Raw genomic sequence first — 21338 nt, 5'->3', positions numbered from 1 at the left:
AGTTTGCCGTTGGCCCTGATGTAACCACCCCGAGTTTTTCCCCCGAGGTGTGTGTGTCTTACGCTGCCTTTCCTGACGTAGTCGGGGTCTTTGTAGATGTCTCTCGCCAGGCCGAAGTCACAGATCTTCACCACGTTGTTCTCTGACAGCAGGATGTTCCTCGCTGCAAGGTCCCTGTGGATACACTACCGAAACACACACACACACACACACACACACACACACACACACACACACACACACACACACACACACACACACACACACACCATTAACAACAATGTTAATGGATAGTCTGAACAGGTAGAGACCTCCATGTCTCTGTGGATAGTCTGAACAGGTAGAGACCTCCATGTCTCTGTGGATAGTCTGAACAGGTAGAGACCTCCAAGTCTCTGTGGATAGTCTGAACAGGTAGAGACCCTCAAGTCTCTGTGGATAGTCTGAACAGGTAGAGACCTCCATGTCTCTGTGGATAGTCTGAACAGGTAGAGACCTCCATGTCTCTGTGGATAGTCTGAACAGGTATAGACCTCCATGTCTCTGTGGATAGTCTGAACAGGTAGAGACCTCCATGTCTCTGTGGATAGTCTGAACAGGTAGAGACCTCCATGTCTCTGTGGATAGTCTGAACACCTCCATGTCTCTGTGGATAGTCTGAACAGGTAGAGACCTCCATGTCTCTGTGGGATAGTCTGAACAGGTAGAGACCTCCTGTGGATGTCTCTGTGGATAGTCTGAACAGGTAGAGACCTCCATGTCTCTGTGGATAGTCTGAACAGGTAGAGACCTCCATGTCTCTGTGGATAGTCTGAACAGGTAGAGACCTCCATGTCTCTGTGGATAGTCTGAACAGGTAGAGACCTCCATGTCTCTGTGGATAGTCTGAACAGGTAGAGACCTCCATGTCTCTGTGGATAGTCTGAACAGGTAGAGACCTCCATGTCTCTGTGGATAGTCTGAACAGGTAGAGACCTCCATGTCTCTGTGGATAGTCTGAACAGTAGAGACCTCCATGTCTCTGTGGATAGTCTGAACAGGTAGAGACCTCCATGTCTCTGTGGATAGTCTGAACAGGTAGAGACCTCCATGTCTCTGTGGATAGTCTGAACAGGTAGAGACCTCCATGTCTCTGTGGATAGTCTGAACAGGTAGAGACCTCCATGTCTCTGTGGATAGTCTGAACAGGTAGAGACCCTCAAGTCTCTGTGGATAGTCTGAACAGGTAGAGACCTCCATGTCTCTGTGGATAGTCTGAACAGGTAGAGACCTCCATGTCTCTGTGGATAGTCTGAACAGGTAGAGACCTCCATGTCTCTGTGGATAGTCTGAACAGGTCTGTGTCTCTGTGGATAGTCTGAACAGGTAGAGACCTCCGTGTCTCTGTGGATAGTCTGAACAGGTAGAGACCTCCATGTCTCTGTGGATAGTCTGAACAGGTAGAGACCCTCAAGTCTCTGTGGATAGTCTGAACAGGTAGAGACCTCCATGTCTCTGTGGATAGTCTGAACAGGTAGAGACCTCCAAGTCTCTGTGGATAGCTGTGTGTTTAGTTTACCAGATAAGTTGACTGACAGCAAAAACCTGGGGAGAGTTAAAGTGGTGTGTGTGTTTCTGTGTGTGTGTCTGTGTTTGTGTGTGTGTGTGTTTCTGTGTGTGCGTGTCAGGAGAATGGTCCGGGCCAAGTCTCTGTTGAGCTCTGACAGAGGAGATGACAACATCAAAGCTCCAGGTTCACGGAGAGGTCACAGAGGGGTCGAGAGGTCAAAGGCATCATTGAGGATGAGACAGAGACAGTGTGTGTTCCAAATGGCACCCTATTCCCTATATAGGGCCCACTAAAGTGCATTACTCTAGACCAGGGCCCATCAAGAGCACAACTTTAGACCAGGGCCCACAGTGGGAGGGCGGAGCTTCACTAACAACACAGTGGGAGGGAGGAGCTTCACTAAGACAACATAGTGGGAGGGAGGAGCTTCACTAAGATAATATAGTGGGAGGGAGGAGCTTCACTAACAACACAGTGGGAGGGAGGAGCTTCACTAAGACAACATAGTGGGAGGGAGGAGCTTCACTAAGATAATATAGTGGGAGGGAGGAGCTTCATTAAGATAATATAGTGGGAGGGAGGAGCTTCACTAACAACACAGTGGGAGGGAGGAGCTTCACTAAGACAACATAGTGGGAGGGAGGAGCTTCACTAAGATAATATAGTGGGAGGGAGGAGCTTCACTAACAACACAGTGGGAGGGAGGAGCTTCACTAAGACAACATAGTGGGAGGGAGGAGCTTCACTAAGATAATATAGTGGGAGGGAGGAGCTTCACTAAGATAATATAGTGGGAGGGAGGAGCTTCACTAAGATAATATAGTGGGAGGGAGGAGCTTCACTAAGATAATATAGTGGGAGGGAGGAGCTTCACTAAGATAATATAGTGGGAGGGAGGAGCTTCACTAAGATAATATAGTGGGAGGGAGGAGCTTCACTAAGATAATATAGTGGGAGGGAGGAGCTTCACTAAGATAATATAGTGGGAGGGAGGAGCTTCACTAAGATAATATAGTGGGAGGGAGGAGCTTCACTAACAACACAGTGCAAGGGAGGAGCTTCACTAAGATAATATAGTGGGAGGGAGGAGCTTCACTAACAACACAGTGCAAGGGAGGAGCTTCACTAAGATAATATAGTGGGAGGGAGGAGCTTCACTAAGATAATATAGTGGGAGGGAGGAGCTTCATTAAGATAATATAGTGGGAGGGAGGAGCTTCACTAAGATAATATAGTGGGGAGGAGCTTCATTAAGATAATATAGTGGGAGGAGGAGCTTCACTAACAGCACAGTGGGAGGGAGGAGCTTCACTAAGATAATATAGTGGGAGGGAGGAGCTTCACTAACAGCACAGTGTGGGAGGGAGGAGCTTCACTAAGATAATATAGTGGGAGGGAGATAATATAGTGGGAGGGAGGAGCTTCACTAAGATAATATAGTGGGAGGGAGGAGCTTCACTAAGATAATATAGTGGGAGGGAGGAGCTTCACTAAGATAATATAGTGGGAGGGAGGAGCTTCATTAAGATAATATAGTGGGAGGAGGAGCTTCACTAAGATAATATAGTGGGAGGGAGGAGCTTCACTAACAGCACAGTGCGAGGGAGGAGCTTCACTAAGATAATATAGTGGGAGGGAGGAGCTTCACTAACAGCACAGTGCGAGGGAGGAGCTTCACTAAGATAATATAGTGGGAGGGAGGAGCTTCACTAACAACACAGTGCAAGGGAGGAGCTTCACTAAGATAATATAGTGGGAGGGAGGAGCTTCACTAAGATAATATAGTGGGAGGGAGGAGCTTCACTAAGATAATATAGTGGGAGGGAGGAGCTTCACTAAGATAATATAGTGGGAGGGAGGAGCTTCACTAAGATAATATAGTGGGAGGGAGGAGCTTCACTAACAGCACAGTGCGAGGGAGGAGCTTCACTAAGATAATATAGTGGGAGGGAGGAGCTTCACTAACAACACAGTGCAAGGGAGGAGCTTCACTAAGATAATATAGTGGGAGGGAGGAGCTTCACTAAGATAATATAGTGGGAGGGAGGAGCTTCATTAAGATAATATAGTGGGAGGGAGGAGCTTCACTAACAGCACAGTGCAAGGGAGGAGCTTCACTAAGATAATATAGTGGGAGGGAGGAGCTTCATTAAGATAATATAGTGGGAGGGAGGAGCTTCACTAAGATAATATAGTGGGAGGGAGGAGCTTCATTAAGATAATATAGTGGGAGGGAGGAGCTTCATTAAGATAATATAGTGGGAGGGAGGAGCTTCACTAAGATAATATAGTGGGAGGGAGGAGCTTCACTAAGATAATATAGTGGGAGGGAGGAGCTTCACTAAGATAATATAGTGGGAGGGAGGAGCTTCACTAAGATAATATAGTGGGAGGGAGGAGCTTCATTAAGATAATATAGTGGGAGGGAGGAGCTTCACTAACAACACAGTGGGAGGGAGGAGCTTCACTAAAATAATATAGTGGGAGGGAGGAGCTTCACTAACAACACAGTGGGAGGGAGGAGCTTCACTAAAATAATATAGTGGGAGGGAGGGAGGAGCTTCACTAACAACAGTGGAGGGAGGAGCTTCACTAAGACAACATAGATGGAGGGAGGAGCTTCACTAAGAAAACACAGTGGGAGGGAGGAGCCACACTAAGACAACATAGTGGGAGAGAGGAGCTTCACTAACAGTGGGAGGGAGGAGCTTCACTAAGACAACATAGATGGAGGGAGGAGCTTCACTAAGTCAACATAGTGGGAGGGAGGAGCTTCACTAAGAAAACACAGTGCGAGGGAGGAGCCACACTAAGACAACATAGTGGGAAGGAGGAGATTCACTAACAACATAGTGGGAGGGAGGAGCTTCACTATTAACACAGTGGGAGGGAGGAGCTTCACTATTAACACAGTGGGAGGGAGGAGCTTCACTAACAACACAGTGGGAGGGAGGAGCTTCACTAAAATAATATAGTGGGAGGGAGGAGCTTCACTAAAATAATATAGTGGGAGGGAGGAGCCACACTAAGACAACATAGTGGGAAGGAGGAGATTCACTAACATAGTGGGAGGGAGGAGCTTCACTAACAACATAGTGGGAGGGAGGGGCCTCATTAACAACACAGTGGGAGGGAGGAGCTTCACTAACAGCACAGTGGGAGGGAGGAGCTTCACTAAGATAACACAGTGGGAGGGAGGAGCTTCACTAACAGCACAGTGGGAGGGAGGAGCTTCACTAACAACACAGTAGTTAGTGAACAACACCCTCACCAACGCCTCATCAGGTATGTCATCTTTCGAGATTGCCCTGGGTTACCAACCCCCCTTGTTCCCCACCCAAGAGGCTGAGGTTGCGGTACCCTCTGTCCAGGACCATATGCACCGTTGTCATCATACCTGGAGGAAGGCCCGAGCTGCCCTTCTTCGTACCTCCGCCAGGATCCAGTCCCAAGCTAACTGTCACCGTACTTCAGCTCCAGTCTACACCCCAGCCCAAAAAGTATGGCTCTCTTCGAAGGACCTGCCATTGAAAGTGACATCTAAGAACCCCCCCCCCCGATTCATTAGTCCCTTTGAAATTGACCGTGTCATTAACCCCTCTGTGGTGCGCCTGATAACTCCCAACCTCTCTCAGGATCCTTCCATGTATCCCTGATTAAACCTGTCTCCTCCTGCAGCAGCCCCTCGGCTCATCGATGACTGTCCTGCCTATACCATCCGGCAGCTTCTGGACGTTCGCCGTCGGGGTCATGGCTGGCAGTACCTGGTGGACTGGGAGGCATACGGGCCTGAGGAGCACTGCTGGACCCCTCACTTCTACATGATTTCCATACCTTACACCCAGGTAAGCCCAGGCAGGTGCCAGGTGGCGTTTGTTGAGGGGGGTACTGTTGCATCTGCTCCTGCCACGCCCTCTACTTCTCATCCTGTGTCTCCCTAACCTGCCGCCACTCCCCCAGTGCTCTCTCCCTCTCTCTCTGAGTGGGTGTATGTGAATGTGTGAGTGGAGACAGGTGTGCTGGAGGCAGAGCAGATCCCCACCAGCTGCAACCTGTTCCATAATCAAGACCTCTACAAATACTCTGCCCTGCCACTTACACACTGCCAGATCGTAGCCTCTGCTCAGTCAGTCGGCATTTCAAGCGATTTGTTCCTGCATAGATCTTGTTATCCTGTTGAGCCTGTTTTTCCATAGCATGATGCTGCTTTTCTCTCCGCTACAGTTCCGTCCGCTCTGACTCCCTGTCTCCAGTCCCTCGTCTCGTCAGTCCTGCCCTGGAAGCTCTACTGCTTCCTTGGATTCTGCTCCAGATCTGCTTACCCTGCCCTTACTCCCCTTGCCCCAGCCCCAGCCTCAGCCCCAGCCTCAGCCTCAGCCTCAGCCCCAGCCCCAGCCTCAGCCCCAGCCTCAGCCCCAGCCCCAGCCTCAGCCCCAGCCTCAGCCCCAGCCCCAGCCTCAGCCCCAGCCTCAGCCCCAGCCCCAGCCTCAGCCCCAGCCTCAGTTCCTGGTCCCCTGCTACCCGCCTGAGCTTCCCCTGGCCTGCACCCTATCTACTCCCGCTTGTCAATAAATACCTTAGTTTCCTTGTCCCTGTCTCCTCGTCTGAGTCTGCACTTGGGTTCACCTGCTCTGCCACAAGTAACAACAACTGCTAAAATTTTAGTTAAACTTGAAGAACTATATGGCATGTGTGAATCACTAGCTAACCTGAAAATTAAATGTTTCCACGCTAAACAGGCTGGCGGAGAACATGTGGGAGGGGCCTTCCTCTTGCGATTACAGGAAGCATTCCAAAAGTGGAAAACTGCAAAGCCTGATGGTTCAGCCACCAAGTTAGACATATTGCATGACCAGGTGGTCATGGTTCTGCAACCAGGTGCCATTAACAAAAATACCTCCAACGTCAGCTACGTGAAGACCACCATATGTATTTTTCACGACTTTGACAAGAGGCGAAGCAGCTGGCAAGGGAAAAGGGGAGAGCGTACAGAGTGAAGGCTTGGCCAGGCAAGTGACCATAGAACAACCCTCTCTACAATACTCTGCTGCTCAAGAAGAAACAGACACACAGAGGAGTTCTTTAGTCACAGGAAGTCATTACGGGGGGGAGCAGCCACCCAACCGACGACCCTAGAATGTTCCAGGACAAGGGGGACTGTACTGGGATGACCAAGGCCACCCGTCTGTCTTCACTGCGGAGAGAGGTAGGCCACATACCTACTGCTTTAAACCGGAATGCCCGGCCACTGTAAGGCGGTTGGACGGGGTGAGTACTGCAAAGCAGAATGAGTCAATCAAGCCCGTTTTAATAGGGGAATGTCATTAGGTGGAGGTTATTGCAGGGGGAATCGCTGTGCCTTGCCTACTAGACTCTGGGTACCAGGTGACCATGTTTAGTGAATCCTATTTTCAAAGACAATTCAAACACAAGAAGCCCGGGGAGAAAGAATGGTTAGAATGGCTAGCCTTAATAGCTGCTAATGGACTTCAATTCCCTTGTTGGGTATGTAGTGCTGGACTTCCTATGTAATACTGACCCAGCAATGGCCCTACTCACCCGGCAACAGTCAGTATGGATACCCCATGAAACTGAGATGTTCTATGGACTACCGTGTTCCAGAGCCTCCTGGTAAGATGGAATACTGTGTTCCAGAGCCTCCTGGTAAGATGGAATACTGTGTTCCAGAGGCTCCTCCTGGTAAGATGGAATACTGTGTTCCAGAGGCTCCTCCTGGTAAGATGGAATACTGTGTTCCAGAGGCTCCTCCTGGTTAGATGGAATACTGTGTTCCAGAGGATCCTGGTAAGATGGAATACTGTGTTCCAGAGGCTCCTGGTAAGATGGAATACTGTGTTCCAGAAGCTACTCCTGGTTAGATGGAATACTGTGTTCCAGAGGCTCCTGGCAAGATGGAATACTGTGTTCCAGAGGCTCCTCCTGGTTAGATGGAATACTGTGTTCCAGAGGATCCTGGTAAGATGGAATACTGTGTTCCAGAGGCTCCTCCTGGTAAGATGGAATACTGTGTTCCAGAGACTCCTCCTGGTTAGATGGAATACTGTGTTCCAGAGGATCCTGGTAAGATGGAATACTGTGTTCCAGAAGCTACTCCTGGTTAGATGGAATACTGTGTTCCAGAGGCTCCTGGAAAGATGGAATACTGTGTTCCAGAGGCTCCTCCTGGTTAGATGGAATTCTGTGTTCCAGAGGCTCCTGGTAAGATGGAATACTGTGTTCCAGAAGCTCCTCCTGGTTAGATGGAATACTGTGTTCCAGAGGCTCCTCCTGGTTAGATGGAATACTGTGTTCCAGAGGCTCCTCCTGGTTAGATGGAATACTGTGTTCCAGAGGCTCCTGGTAAGATGTAATACTGTGTTCCAGAGGCTCCTGGTAAAATGGAATACTGTGTTGCAGAGGCTCCTCCTGGTAAGATGGAATACTGTGTTCCAGAGCCTCCTGGTAAGATGGAATACTGTGTTCCAGAGGCTCCTCCTGGTAAGATGGAATACTGTGTTCCAGAGGCTCCTCCTGGTAAGATGGAATACTGTGTTCCAGAGGCTCCTCCTGGTAAGATGGAATACTGTGTTCCAGAGGCTCCTCCTGGTTAGATGGAATACTGTGTTCCAGAGGATCCTGGTAAGATGGAATACTGTGTTCCAGAGGCTCCTGGTTAGATGGAATACTGTGTTCCAGAGGGTCCTGGTAAGATGGAATACTGTGTTCCAGAAGCTACTCCTGGTTAGATGGAATACTGTGTTCCAGAAGCTCCTCCTGGTTAGATGGAATACTGTGTTCCAGAGGCTCCTCCTGGTTAGATGGAATACTGTGTTCCAGAGGCTCCTCCTGGTTAGATGGAATACTGTGTTCCAGAGGCTCCTGGTAAGATGTAATACTGTGTTTCAGAGGCTCCTGGTAAAATGGAATACTGTGTTGCAGAGGCTCCTCCTGGTAAGATGGAATACTGTGTTCCAGAGCCTCCTGGTAAGATGGAATACTGTGTTCCAGAGGCTCCTCCTGGTAAGATGGAATACTGTGTTCCAGAGCCTCCTGGTAAGATGGAATACTGTGTTCCAGAGGGTCCTCCTGGTAAGATGGAATACTGTGTTCCAGAGGCTCCTCCTGGTAAGATGGAATACTGTGTTCCAGAGGCTCCTCCTGGTAAGCAGGACTACCATGTTCCAGTTGTTCATGGTAAGATGGACTACCGTGTTCCAGAGGCTCCTGGTTAGATGGAATACTGTGTTCCAGAGGCTCCTGGTAAGATGGAATACTGTGTTCCAGAGGCTCCTCCTGGTTAGATGGAATACTGTGTTCCAGAGGCTCCTGGTAAGATGGAATACTGTGTTCCAGAAGCTCCTCCTGGTTAGATGGAATACTGTGTTCCAGAGGCTCCTCCTGGTTAGATGGAATACTGTGTTCCAGAGGCTCCTCCTGGTTAGATGGAATACTGTGTTCCAGAGGCTCCTGGTAAGATGTAATACTGTGTTCCAGAGGCTCCTGGTAAAATGGAATACTGTGTTGCAGAGGCTCCTGGTTAGATGGAATACTGTGTTCCAGAGGCTCCTGGTAAGATGGAATACTGTGTTCCAGAAGCTACTCCTGGTTAGATGGAATACTGTGTTCCAGAGGCTCCTGGCAAGATGGAATACTATGTTCCAGAGGCTCCTCCTGGTAAGATGGAATACTGTGTTCCAGAGGCTCCTGGTTAGATGGAATACTGTGTTCCAGAGGCTCCTGGTAAGATGGAATACTGTGTTCCAGAAGCTACTCCTGGTTAGATGGAATACTGTGTTCCAGAGGCTCCTGGCAAGATGGAATACTGTGTTCCAGAGGTTCCTCCTGGTTAGATGGAATACTGTGTTCCAGAGGCTCCTCCTGGTAAGATGGAATACTGTGTTCCAGAGGCTCCTCCTGGTAAGATGGAATACTGTGTTCCAGAGGCTCCTCCTGGTAAGAATGACTACCATGTTCCAGTTGTTCCTGGTAAGATGGACTACCGTGTTCCAGAGGCTCCTGGTTAGATGGAATAGTGTGTTCCAGAGGCTCCTGGTAAGATGGATTACAGTGTTCCAGAGGCTCCTGGTTAGATGGAATACTGTGTTCCAGAGGCTCCTGGTAAGATGGAATACTGTGTTCCAGAAGCTACTCCTGGTTAGATGGAATACTGTGTTCCAGAGGCTCCTGGCAAGATGGAATACTGTGTTCCAGAGGCTCCTGCTGGTTAGATGGAATACTGTGTTCCAGAGGCTCCTGGTAAGATGGAATACTGTGTTCCAGAAGCTCCTCCTGGTTAGATGGAATACTGTGTTCCAGAGGCTCCTCCTGGTTAGATGGAATACTGTGTTCCAGAGGATCCTGGTTAGATGGAAAACTGTGTTCCAGAGGCTCCTCCTGGTAAGATGGAATACTGTGTTCCAGAGGCTCCTGGTAAGATGGAATACTGTGTTCCAGAGGCTCCTGGAAAGATGGAATACTGTGTTCCAGAGGCTCCTGGTTAGATGGAATACTGTGTTCCAGAAGCTCCTCCTGGTTAGATGGAATACTGTGTTCCAGAGGCTCCTGGCAAGATGGAATACTGTGTTCCAGAGGCTCCTCCTGGTTAGATGGAATACTGTGTTCCAGAGGCTCCTGGTAAGATGGAATACTGTGTTCCAGAAGCTCCTCCTGGTTAGATGGAATACTGTGTTCCAGAGGCTCCTCCTGGATAGATGGAATACTGTGTTCCAGAGGCCCTTCCTGGTAAGATGGAATACTGTGTTCCAGAGGCTCCTGGTAAGATGGAATACTGTGTTCCAGAGCCTCCTGGTAAGATGGAATACTGTGTTGCAGAGACTGCTCCTGGTTAGATGGAATACTGTGTTCCAGAGGCTCCTGGTAAGATGGAATACTGTGTTCCAGTTGTTCCAGGTTAGATGGAATACTGTGTTCCAGTTGTTCCTGGTAAGATGGAATACTGTGTTCCAGAGGCTCCTCCTGGTAAGATGGGATACTGTGTTCCAGAGGCTCCTGGTGAGATGGAATACTGTGTTCCAGAGGCTCCTGGTAAGATGGAATACTGTGTTGCAGAGGCTGCTCCTGGTAAGATGGAATACTGTGTTCCAGAGGCTCCTCCTGGTAAGATGGAATACTGTGTTAAAGAGGCTCCTCCTGGTAAGATGGAATACTGTGTTCCAGAGCCTCCTGGTAAGATTGAATACTGTGTTGCAGAGCCTGCTCCTGGTTAGATGGAATACTGTGTTCCAGAGGCTCCTGGTAAGATGGAATACTGTGTTCCAGTTGTTCCTGGTTAGATGGAATACTGTGTTCCAGTTGTTCCTGGTAAGATGGAATACTGTGTTCCAGTTGTTCCTGGTAAGATGGAATACTGTGTTCCAGAGGCTCCTCCTGGTAAGATGGAATACTGTGTTCCAGAGACTCCTGGTGAGATGGAATACTGTGTTCCAGAGGCTCCTGGTAAGATGGAATACTGTGTTGCAGAGGCTCCTCCTGGTAAGATGGAATAATGTGTTCCAGAGGCTCCTCCTGGTAAGATGGAATACTGTGTTCCAGTTGTTCCTGGTAAGATGGAATACTGTGTTCCAGAGGCTCCTCCTGGTTAGATGGAATACTGTGTTCCAGTGCCTCCTGGTAAGATGGAATACTGTGTTCCAGAGGCTCCTCCTGGTAAGATGGAATACTATGTTCCAGCGGCTCCTCCTGGTAAGATGGAATACTGTGTTCCAGTTGTTCCTGGTAAGATGGAATACTGTGTTCCAGTTGTTCCTGGTAAGATGGAATACTGTGTTCCAGAGGCTCCTGGTTAGATGGAATACTGTGTTCCAGTGCCTCCTGGTAAGATGGAATACTGTGTTCCAGTGCCTCCTGGTAAGATGGAATACTGTGTTCCAGAGGCTCCTCCTGGTAAGATGGAATACTGTGGTCCAGAGGCTCCCCCTGGTAAGATGGAATACTGTGTTCCAGAGGATCCTGGTTAGATGGAAAACTGTGTTCCAGAGGCTCCTCCTGGTAAGATGGAATACTGTGTTCCAGAGGCTCCTGGTAAGATGGAATACTGTGTTCCAGAGGCTCCTGGTAAGATGGAATACTGTGTTCCAGAGCCTCCTGGTAAGATGGAATACTGTGTTGCAGAGGCTGCTCCTGGTTAGATGGAATACTGTGTTCCAGAGGCTCCTGGTAAGATGGAATACTGTGTTCCAGTTGTTCCTGGTTAGATGGAATACTGTGTTCCAGTTGTTCCTGGTAAGATGGAATACTGTGTTCCAGAGGCTCCTGGTAAGATGGAATACTGTGTTGCAGAGGCTGCTCCTGGTTAGATGGAATACTGTGTTCCAGAGGCTCCTGGTAAGATGGAATACTGTGTTCCAGAGGCTCCTCCTGGTAAGATGGAATACTGTGTTCCAGAGGCTCCTCCTGGTTAGATGGAATACTGTGTTCCAGAGGCTCCTCCTGGATAGATGGAATACTGTGTTCCAGAGGCCCTTCCTGGTAAGATGGAATACTGTGTTCCAGAGGCTCCTGGTAAGATGGAATACTGTGTTCCAGAGCCTCCTGGTAAGATGGAATACTGTGTTGCATAGGCTGCTCCTGGTTAGATGGAATACTGTGTTCCAGAGGCTCCTGGTAAGATGGAATACTGTGTTCCAGTTGTTCCTGGTTAGATGGAATACTGTGTTCCAGTTGTTCCTGGTAAGATGGAATACTGTGTTCCAGAGGCTCCTCCTGGTAAGATGGGATACTGTGTTCCAGAGGCACCTGGTGAGATGGAATACTGTGTTCCAGAGGCTCCTGGTAAGATGGAATACTGTGTTGCAGAGGCTGCTCCTGGTTAGATGGAATACTGTGTTCCAGAGGCTCCTGGTAAGATGGAATACTGTGTTCCAGAGGCTCCTCCTGGTAAGATGGAATACTGTGTTAAAGAGGCTCCTCCTGGTAAGATGGAATACTGTGTTCCAGAGCCTCCTGGTAAGATTGAATACTGTGTTGCAGAGCCTGCTCCTGGTTAGATGGAATACTGTGTTCCAGAGGCTCCTGGTAAGATGGAATACTGTGTTCCAGTTGTTCCTGGTTAGATGGAATACTGTGTTCCAGTTGTTCCTGGTAAGATGGAATACTGTGTTCCAGTTGTTCCTGGTAAGATGGAATACTGTGTTCCAGAGGCTCCTCCTGGTAAGATGGAATACTGTGTTCCAGAGGCTCCTGGTGAGATGGAATACTGTGTTCCAGAGGCTCCTGGTAAGATGGAATACTGTGTTGCAGAGGCTCCTCCTGGTAAGATGGAATAATGTGTTCCAGAGGCTCCTCCTGGTAAGATGGAATACTGTGTTCCAGTTGTTCCTGGTAAGATGGAATACTGTGTTCCAGAGGCTCCTCCTGGTAAGATGGAATACTGTGTTCCAGAGGCTCCTGGTGAGATGGAATACTGTGTTCCAGAGGCTCCTGGTAAGCTGGAATACTGTGTTGCAGAGGCTGCTCCTGGTTAGATGGAATACTGTGTTCCAGAGGCTCCTGGTAAGATGGAATACTGTGTTCCAGAGGCTCCTCCTGGTAAGATGGAATACTGTGTTCCAGAGGCTCCTCCTGGTAAGATGGAATACTGTGTTCCAGTTGTTCCTGGTAAGATGGAATACTGTGTTCCAGAGGCTCCTCCTGGTTAGATGGAATACTGTGTTCCAGTGCCTCCTGGTAAGATGGAATACTGTGTTCCAGAGGCTCCTCCTGGTAAGATGGAATACTATGTTCCAGCGGCTCCTCCTGGTAAGATGGAATACTGTGTTCCAGTTGTTCCTGGTAAGATGGAATACTGTGTTCCAGTTGTTCCTGGTAAGATGGAATACTGTGTTCCAGAGGCTCCTGGTTAGATGGAATACTGTGTTCCAGTGCCTCCTGGTAAGATGGAATACTGTGTTCCAGTGCCTCCTGGTAAGATGGAATACTGTGTTCCAGAGGCTCCTCCTGGTAAGATGGAATACTGTGGTCCAGAGGCTCCCCCTGGTAAGATGGAATACTGTGTTCCAGAGGATCCTGGTTAGATGGAAAACTGTGTTCCAGAGGCTCCTCCTGGTAAGATGGAATACTGTGTTCCAGAGGCTCCTGGTAAGATGGAATACTGTGTTCCAGAGGCTCCTGGTAAGATGGAATACTGTGTTCCAGAGCCTCCTGGTAAGATGGAATACTGTGTTGCAGAGGCTGCTCCTGGTTAGATGGAATACTGTGTTCCAGAGGCTCCTGGTAAGATGGAATACTGTGTTCCAGTTGTTCCTGGTTAGATGGAATACTGTGTTCCAGTTGTTCCTGGTAAGATGGAATACTGTGTTCCAGAGGCTCCTGGTAAGATGGAATACTGTGTTGCAGAGGCTGCTCCTGGTTAGATGGAATACTGTGTTCCAGAGGCTCCTGGTAAGATGGAATACTGTGTTCCAGAGGCTCCTCCTGGTAAGATGGAATACTGTGTTCCAGAGGCTCCTCCTGGTAAGATGGAATATTGTGTTCCAGTTGTTCCTGGTAAGATGGAATACGGTGTTCCAGAGGCTCCTCCTGGTTAGATGGAATACTGTGTTCCAGAGACTCCTGGTAAGATGGAATACTGTGTTCCAGTTGTTCCTGGTTAGATGGAATACTGTGTTCCAGTTGTTCCTGGTAAGATGGAATACTGTGTTCCAGTTGTTCCTGGTAAGATGGAATACTGTGTTCCAGAGGCTCCTCCTGGTAAGATGGAATACTGTGTTCCAGAGGCTCCTGGTGAGATGGAATACTGTGTTCCAGAGGCTCCTGGTAAGATGGAATACTGTGTTGCAGAGGCTGCTCCTGGTTAGATGGAATACTGTGTTCCAGAGGCTCCTGGTAAGATGGAATACTGTGTTCCAGAGACTCCTCCTGGTAAGATGGAATAATGTGTTCCAGAGGCTCCTCCTGGTAAGATGGAATACTGTGTTCCAGTTGTTCCTGGTAAGATGGAATACTGTGTTCCAGAGGCTCCTGGTGAGATGGAATACTGTGTTCCAGAGGCTCCTGGTAAGCTGGAATACTGTGTTGCAGAGGCTGCTCCTGGTTAGATGGAATACTGTGTTCCAGAGGCTCCTGGTAAGATGGAATACTGTGTTCCAGAGGCTCCTCCTGGTAAGATGGAATACTGTGTTCCAGAGGCTCCTCCTGGTAAAATGGAATACTGTGTTCCAGTTGTTCCTGGTAAGATGGAATACTGTGTTCCAGAGGCTCCTCCTGGTTAGATGGAATACTGTGTTCCAATGCCTCCTGGTAAGATGGAATACTGTGTTCCAGAGGCTCCTCCTGGTAAGATGGAATACTATGTTCCAGCGGCTCCTCCTGGTAAGATGGAATACTGTGTTCCAGTTGTTCCTGGTAAGATGGAATACTGTGTTCCAGTTGTTCCTGGTAAGATGGAATACTGTGTTCCAGAGGCTCCTGGTTAGATGGAATACTGTGTTCCAGTGCCTCCTGGTAAGATGGAATACTGTGTTCCAGTGCCTCCTGGTAAGATGGAATACTGTGTTCCAGAGGCTCCTGGCAAGATGGAATACTGTGTTCCAGAGGTTCCTCCTGGTAAGATGGAATACTGTGTTCCAGAGGCTCCTCCTGGTAAGATGGAAAACTGTGTTCCAGAGGCTTCTCCTGGTTAGATGGAATACTGTGTTCCAGAGGCTCCTGGCAAGATGGAATACTGTGTTCCAGAGGTTCCTCCTGGTTAGATGAAATACTGTGTTCCAGAGGCTCCTCCTGGTAAGATGGAATACTGTGTTCCAGAGGCTCCTCCTGGTAAGATGGAATACTGTGTTCCAGAGGCTCCTCCTGGTAAGATGGAATACTGTGTTCCAGTTGTTCCTGGTAAGATGGAATACTGTGTTCCAGAGGCTCCTCCTGGTTAGATGGAATACTGTGTTCCAGAGCCTCCTGGTAAGATGGAATACTGTGTTGCAGAGGCTGCTCCTGGTTAGATGGAATACTGTGTTCCAGAGGCTCCTGGTAAGATGGAATACTGTGTTCCAGAGGCTCCTCCTGGTAAGATGGAATAATGTGTTCCAGAGGCTCCTCCTGGTAAGATGGAATACTGTGTTCCAGTTGTTCCTGGTAAGATGGAATACTGTGTTCCAGAGGCTCCTCCTGGTAAGATGGAATACTGTGTTCCAGAGGCTCCTGGTGAGATGGAATACTGTGTTCCAGAGGCTCCTGGTAAGCTGGAATACTGTGTTGCAGAGGCTGCTCCTGGTTAGATGGAATACTGTGTTCCAGAGGCTCCTGGTAAGATGGAATACTGTGTTCCAGAGGCTCCTCCTGGTAAGATGGAATACTGTGTTCCAGAGGCTCCTCCTGGTAAGATGGAATACTGTGTTCCAGTTGTTCCTGGTAAGATGGAATACTGTGTTCCAGAGGCTCCTCCTGGTAAGATGGAATACTATGTTCCAGCGGCTCCTCCTGGTAAAATGGAATACTGTGTTGCAGAGGCTCCTGGTTAGATGGAATACTGTGTTCCAGAGGCTCCTGGTAAGATGGAATACTGTGTTCCAGAAGCTACTCCTGGTTAGATGGAATACAGTGTTCCAGAGGCTCCTGGCAAGATGGAATACTGTGTTCCAGAGGCTCCTCCTGGTTAGATGGAATACTGTGTTCCAGAGGATCCTGGTAAGATGGAATACTGTGTTCCAGAAGCTCCTCCTGGTTAGATGGAATACTGTGTTCCAGAAGCTCCTCCTGGTTAGATGGAATACTGTGTTCCAGAGGCTCCTGGTAAGATGGAATACTGTGTTCCAGAAGCTCCTCCTGGTTAGATGGAATACTGTGTTCCAGAGGCTCCTCCTGGTTAGATGGAATACTGTGTTCCTGAGGCCCTTCCTGGTAAGATGGAATACTGTGTTCCAGAGGATCCTGGTTAGATGGAAAACTGTGTTCCAGAGGCTCCTCCTGGTAAGATGGAATACTGTGTTCCAGAGGCTCCTGGTAAGATGGAATACTGTGTTCCAGAGCCTCCTGGTAAGATGGAATACTGTGTTGCAGAGGCTGCTCCTGGTTAGATGGAATACTGTGTTCCAGAGGCTCCTGGTAAGATGGAATACTGTGTTCCAGTTGTTCCTGGTTAGATGGAATACTGTGTTCCAGTTGTTCCTGGTAGATGGAATACTGTGTTCCAGAGGCTCCTCCTGCTAAGATGGGATACTGTGTTCCAGAGGCTCCTGGTGAGATGGAATACTGTGTTCCAGAGGCTCCTGGTAAGATGGAATACTGTGTTGCAGAGGCTGCTCCTGGTTAGATGGAATACTGTGTTCCAGAGGCTCCTGGTAAGATGGAATACTGTGTTCCAGAGGCTCCTCCTGGTAAGATGGAATACTGTGTTCCAGAGGCTCCTCCTGGTAAGATGGATTACTGTGTTCCAGTTGTTCCTGGTAAGATGGAATACTGTGTTCCAGAGGCTCCTGGTTAGATGGAATACTGTGTTCCAGAGGCTCCTGGTAAGATGGAATACTGTGTTCCAGAAGCTACTCCTGGTTAGATGGAATACTGTGTTCCAGAGGCTCCTGGTAAGATGGAATACTGTGTTCCAGAGGCTCCTCCTGGTAAGATGGAATAATGTGTTCCAGAGGCTCCTCCTGGTAAGATGGAATACTGTGTTCCAGAGGCTCCTCCTGGTAAGATGGAATACTGTGTTCCAGAGGCTCCTCCTGGTAAGAAGGACTACCATGTTCCAGTTGTTCCTGGTAAGATGGACTACCGTGTTCCAGAGGCTCCTGGTTAGATGGAATACTGTGTTCCAGAGGCTCCTGGTAAGATGGAATACTGTTTTCCAGAGGCTCCTGGTTAGATGGAATACTGTGTTCCAGAGGCTCCTGGTAAGATGGAATACTGTGTTCCAGAAGCTACTCCTGGTTAGATGGAATACTGTGTTCCAGAGGCTCCTGGCAAGATGGAATACTGTGTTCCAGAGGCTCCTACTGGTTAGATGGAATACTGTGTTCCAGAGGATCCTGGTAAGATGGAATACTGTGTTCCAGAAGCTACTCCTGGTTAGATGGAATACTGTGTTCCAGAGGCTCCTGGCAAGATGGAATACTGTGTTCCAGAGGCTCCTCCTGGTTAGATGGAATACTGTGTTCCAGAGGCTCCTCCTGGTTAGATGGAATACTGTGTTCCAGAGGATCCTGGTTAGATGGAAAACTGTGTTCCAGAGGCTCCTCCTGGTAAGATGGAATACTGTGTTCCAGAGGCTCCTGGTAAGATGGAATACTGTGTTCCAGAGGCTCCTGGTTAGATGGAATACTGTGTTCCAGAAGCTCCTCCTGGTTAGATGGAATACTGTGTTCCAGAGGCTCCTGGTAAAATGGAATACTGTTTTCCAGAAGCTCCTCCTGGTTAGATGGAATACTGTGTTCCAGAGGCTCCTCCTGGTTAGATGGAATACTGTGTTCCAGAGGCCCCTCCTGGTAAGATGGAATACTGTGTTCCAGAGGATCCTGGTTAGATGGAATACTGTGTTCCAGAGGCTCCTCCTGGTAAGATGGAATACTGTGTTCCAGAGGCTCCTGGTAAGATGGAATACTGTGTTGCAGAGGCTGCTCCTGGTTAGATGGAATACTGTGTTCCAGAGGCTCCTGGTAAGATGGAATACTGTGTTCCAGTTGTTCCTGGTAGATGGAATACTGTGTTCCAGAGGCTCCTCCTGGTAAGAAGGACTACCATGTTCCAGTTGTTCCTGGTAAGATGGACTACCGTGTTCCAGAGGCTCCTGGTTAGATGGAATACTGTGTTCCAGAGGCTCCTGGTAAGATGGAATACTGTGTTCCAGAGGCTCCTGGTTAGATGGAATACTGTGTTCCAGAGGCTCCTGGTAAGATGGAATACTGTGTTCCAGAAGCTACTCCTGGTTAGATGGAATACTGTGTTCCAGAGGCTCCTGGCAAGATGGAATACTGTGTTCCAGAGGCTCCTACTGGTTAGATGGAATACTGTGTTCCAGAGGATCCTGGTAAGATGGAATACTGTGTTCCAGAAGCTACTCCTGGTTAGATGGAATACTGTGTTCCAGAGGCTCCTGGCAAGATGGAATACTGTGTTCCAGAGGCTCCTCCTGGTTAGATGGAATACTGTGTTCCAGAGGTTCCTCCTGGTTAGATGGAATACTGTGTTCCAGAGGATCCTGGTTAGATGGAAAACTGTGTTCCAGAGGCTCCTCCTGGTAAGATGGAATACTGTGTTCCAGAGGCTCCTGGTAAGATGGAATACTGTGTTCCAGAGGCTCCTGGTTAGATGGAATACTGTGTTCCAGAAGCTCCTCCTGGTTAGATGGAATACTGTGTTCCAGAGGCTCCTGGTAAAATGGAATACTGTGTTCCAGAAGCTCCTCCTGGTTAGATGGAATACTGTGTTCCAGAGGCTCCTCCTGGTTAGATGGAATACTGTGTTCCAGAGGCCCCTCCTGGTAAGATGGAATACTGTGTTCCAGAGGATCCTGGTTAGATGGAATACTGTGTTCCAGAGGCTCCTCCTGGTAAGATGGAATACTGTGTTCCAGAGGCTCCTGGTAAGATGGAATACTGTGTTGCAGAGGCTGCTCCTGGTTAGATGGAATACTGTGTTCCAGAGGCTCCTGGTAAGATGGAAAACTGTGTTCCAGTTGTTCCTGGTTAGATGGAATACTGTGTTCCAGTTGTTCCTGGTAAGATGGAATACTGTGTTCCAGAGGCTCCTCTTGGTAAGATGGAATACTGTGTTCCAGAAGCTCCTGGTGAGATGGAATACTGTGTTCCAGAGGCTCCTGGTAAGATGGAATACTGTGTTGCAGAGGCTGCTCCTGGTTAGATGGAATACTGTGTTCCAGAGGCTCCTGGTAAGATGGAATACTGTGTTCCAGAGGCTCCTCCTGGTAAGATGGAATACTGTGTTCCAGAGGCTCCTCCTGGTAAGAAGGACTACCATGTTCCAGTTGTTCCTGGTAAGATGGACTACCGTGTTAAAAGAGGCTCCTGGTTAGATGGAATACTGTGTTCCAGAAGCTACTCCTGGTTAGATGGAATACTGTGTTCCAGAGGTTCCTCCTGGTTAGATGGAATACTGTGTTCCAGAGGCTCCTCCTGGTAAGATGGAATACTGTGTTCCAGAGGCTCCTGGTAAGATGGAATACTGTGTTCCAGAGGCTCCTCCTGGTAAGATGGAATACTGTGTTCCAGAGGCTCCTCCTGGTAAGAAGGACTACCATGTTCCAGTTGTTCCTGGTAAGATGGACTACCGTGTTCCAGAGGCTCCTGGTTAGATGGAATACTGTGTTCCAGAAGCTACTCCTGGTTAGATGGAATACTGTGTTCCAGAGGCTCCTGGCAAGATGGAATACTGTGTTCCAGAGGTTCCTCCTGGTTAGATGGAATACTGTGTTCCAGAGGCTCCTCCTGGTAAGATGGAATACTGTGTTCCAGAGGCTCCTCCTGGTAAGATGGAATACTGTGTTCCAGAGGCTCCTCCTGGTAAGAAGGACTACCATGTTCCAGTTGTTCCTGGTAAGATGGACTACCGTGTTCCAGAGGCTCCTGGTTAGATGGAATACTGTGTTCCAGAGGCTCCTGGTAAGATGGAATACAGTGTTCCAGAGTCTCCTGGTTAGATGGAATACTGTGTTCCAGAGGCTCCTGGTAAGATGGAATACTGTGTTCCAGAAGCTACTCCTGGTTAGATGGAATACAGTGTTCCAGAGGCTCCTGGCAAGATGGAATACTGTGGTCCAGAGGCTCCTCCTGGTTAGATGGAATACTGTGTTCCAGAGGATCCTGGTAAGATGGAATACTGTGTTCCAGAAGCTCCTCCTGGTTAGATGGAATACTGTGTTCCAGAGGCTCCTCCTGGTAAGATGGAATACTGTGTTCCAGAGGCTCCTGGTAAGATGGAATACTGTGTTCCAGAGGCTCCTGGTAAGATGGAATACTGTGTTCCAGAGGCTCCTGGTTAGATGGAATACTGTGTTCCAGAAGCTCCTCCTGGTTAGATGGAATACTGTGTTCCAGAGGCTCCTGGCAAGATGGAATACTGTGTTCCAGAGGTTCCTCCTGGTTAGATGGAATACTGTGTTCCAGAGGCTCCTCCTGGTAAGATGGAATACTGTGTTCCAGAGGCTCCTGGTAAGATGGAATACTGTGTTCCAGAGGCTCCTCCTGGTAAGATGGAATACTGTGTTCCAGAGGCTCCTCCTGGTAAGGACTACCATGTTCCAGTTGTTCCTGGTAAGATGGACTACCGTGTTCCAGAGGCTCCTGGTTAGATGGAATACTGTGTTCCAGAAGCTACTCCTGGTTAGATGGAATACTGTGTTCCAGAGGCTCCTGGCAAGATGGAATACTGTGTTCCAGAGGTTCCTCCTGGTTAGATGGAATACTGTGTTCCAGAGGCTCCTCCTGGTAAGATGGAATACTGTGTTCCAGAGGCTCCTCCTGGTAAGATGGAATACTGTGTTCCAGAGGCTCCTCCTGGTAAGAAGGACTACCATGTTCCAGTTGTTCCTGGTAAGATGGACTACCGTGTTCCAGAGGCTCCTGGTTAGATGGAATACTGTGTTCCAGAGGCTCCTGGTAAGATGGAATACTGTGTTCCAGAAGCTACTCCTGGTTAGATGGAATACAGTGTTCCAGAGGCTCCTGGCAAGATGGAATACTGTGTTCCAGAGGCTCCTCCTGGTTAGATGGAATACTGTGTTCCAGAGGATCCTGGTAAGATGGAATACTGTGTTCCAGATGCTCCTCCTGGTTAGATGGAATACTGTGTTCCAGAAGCTCCTCCTGGTTAGATGGAATACTGT

At 48.7% G+C, this 21338-nt stretch overlaps 1 protein-coding gene across 1 annotated transcript in view; it reads right to left on the bottom strand.

Moving 5' to 3' along the window:
- Positions 1-21338, bottom strand: part of LOC115128137 (vascular endothelial growth factor receptor 3-like) — a 107647-nt gene that overhangs the window by 21475 nt on the left and 64834 nt on the right. The window contains 1 exon segment of the mRNA XM_065019105.1: positions 63-185. Coding sequence (XP_064875177.1) covers positions 63-185 — 123 coding nt within the window.

Source organism: Oncorhynchus nerka, linkage group LG6, assembly GCF_034236695.1.
Source record: "Oncorhynchus nerka isolate Pitt River linkage group LG6, Oner_Uvic_2.0, whole genome shotgun sequence".
Taxonomy (NCBI): domain Eukaryota; kingdom Metazoa; phylum Chordata; class Actinopteri; order Salmoniformes; family Salmonidae; genus Oncorhynchus; species Oncorhynchus nerka.
The sequence above is the reverse complement of the archived record's forward strand: the minus strand, read 5'-3'. Positions and strand labels throughout refer to the sequence as shown.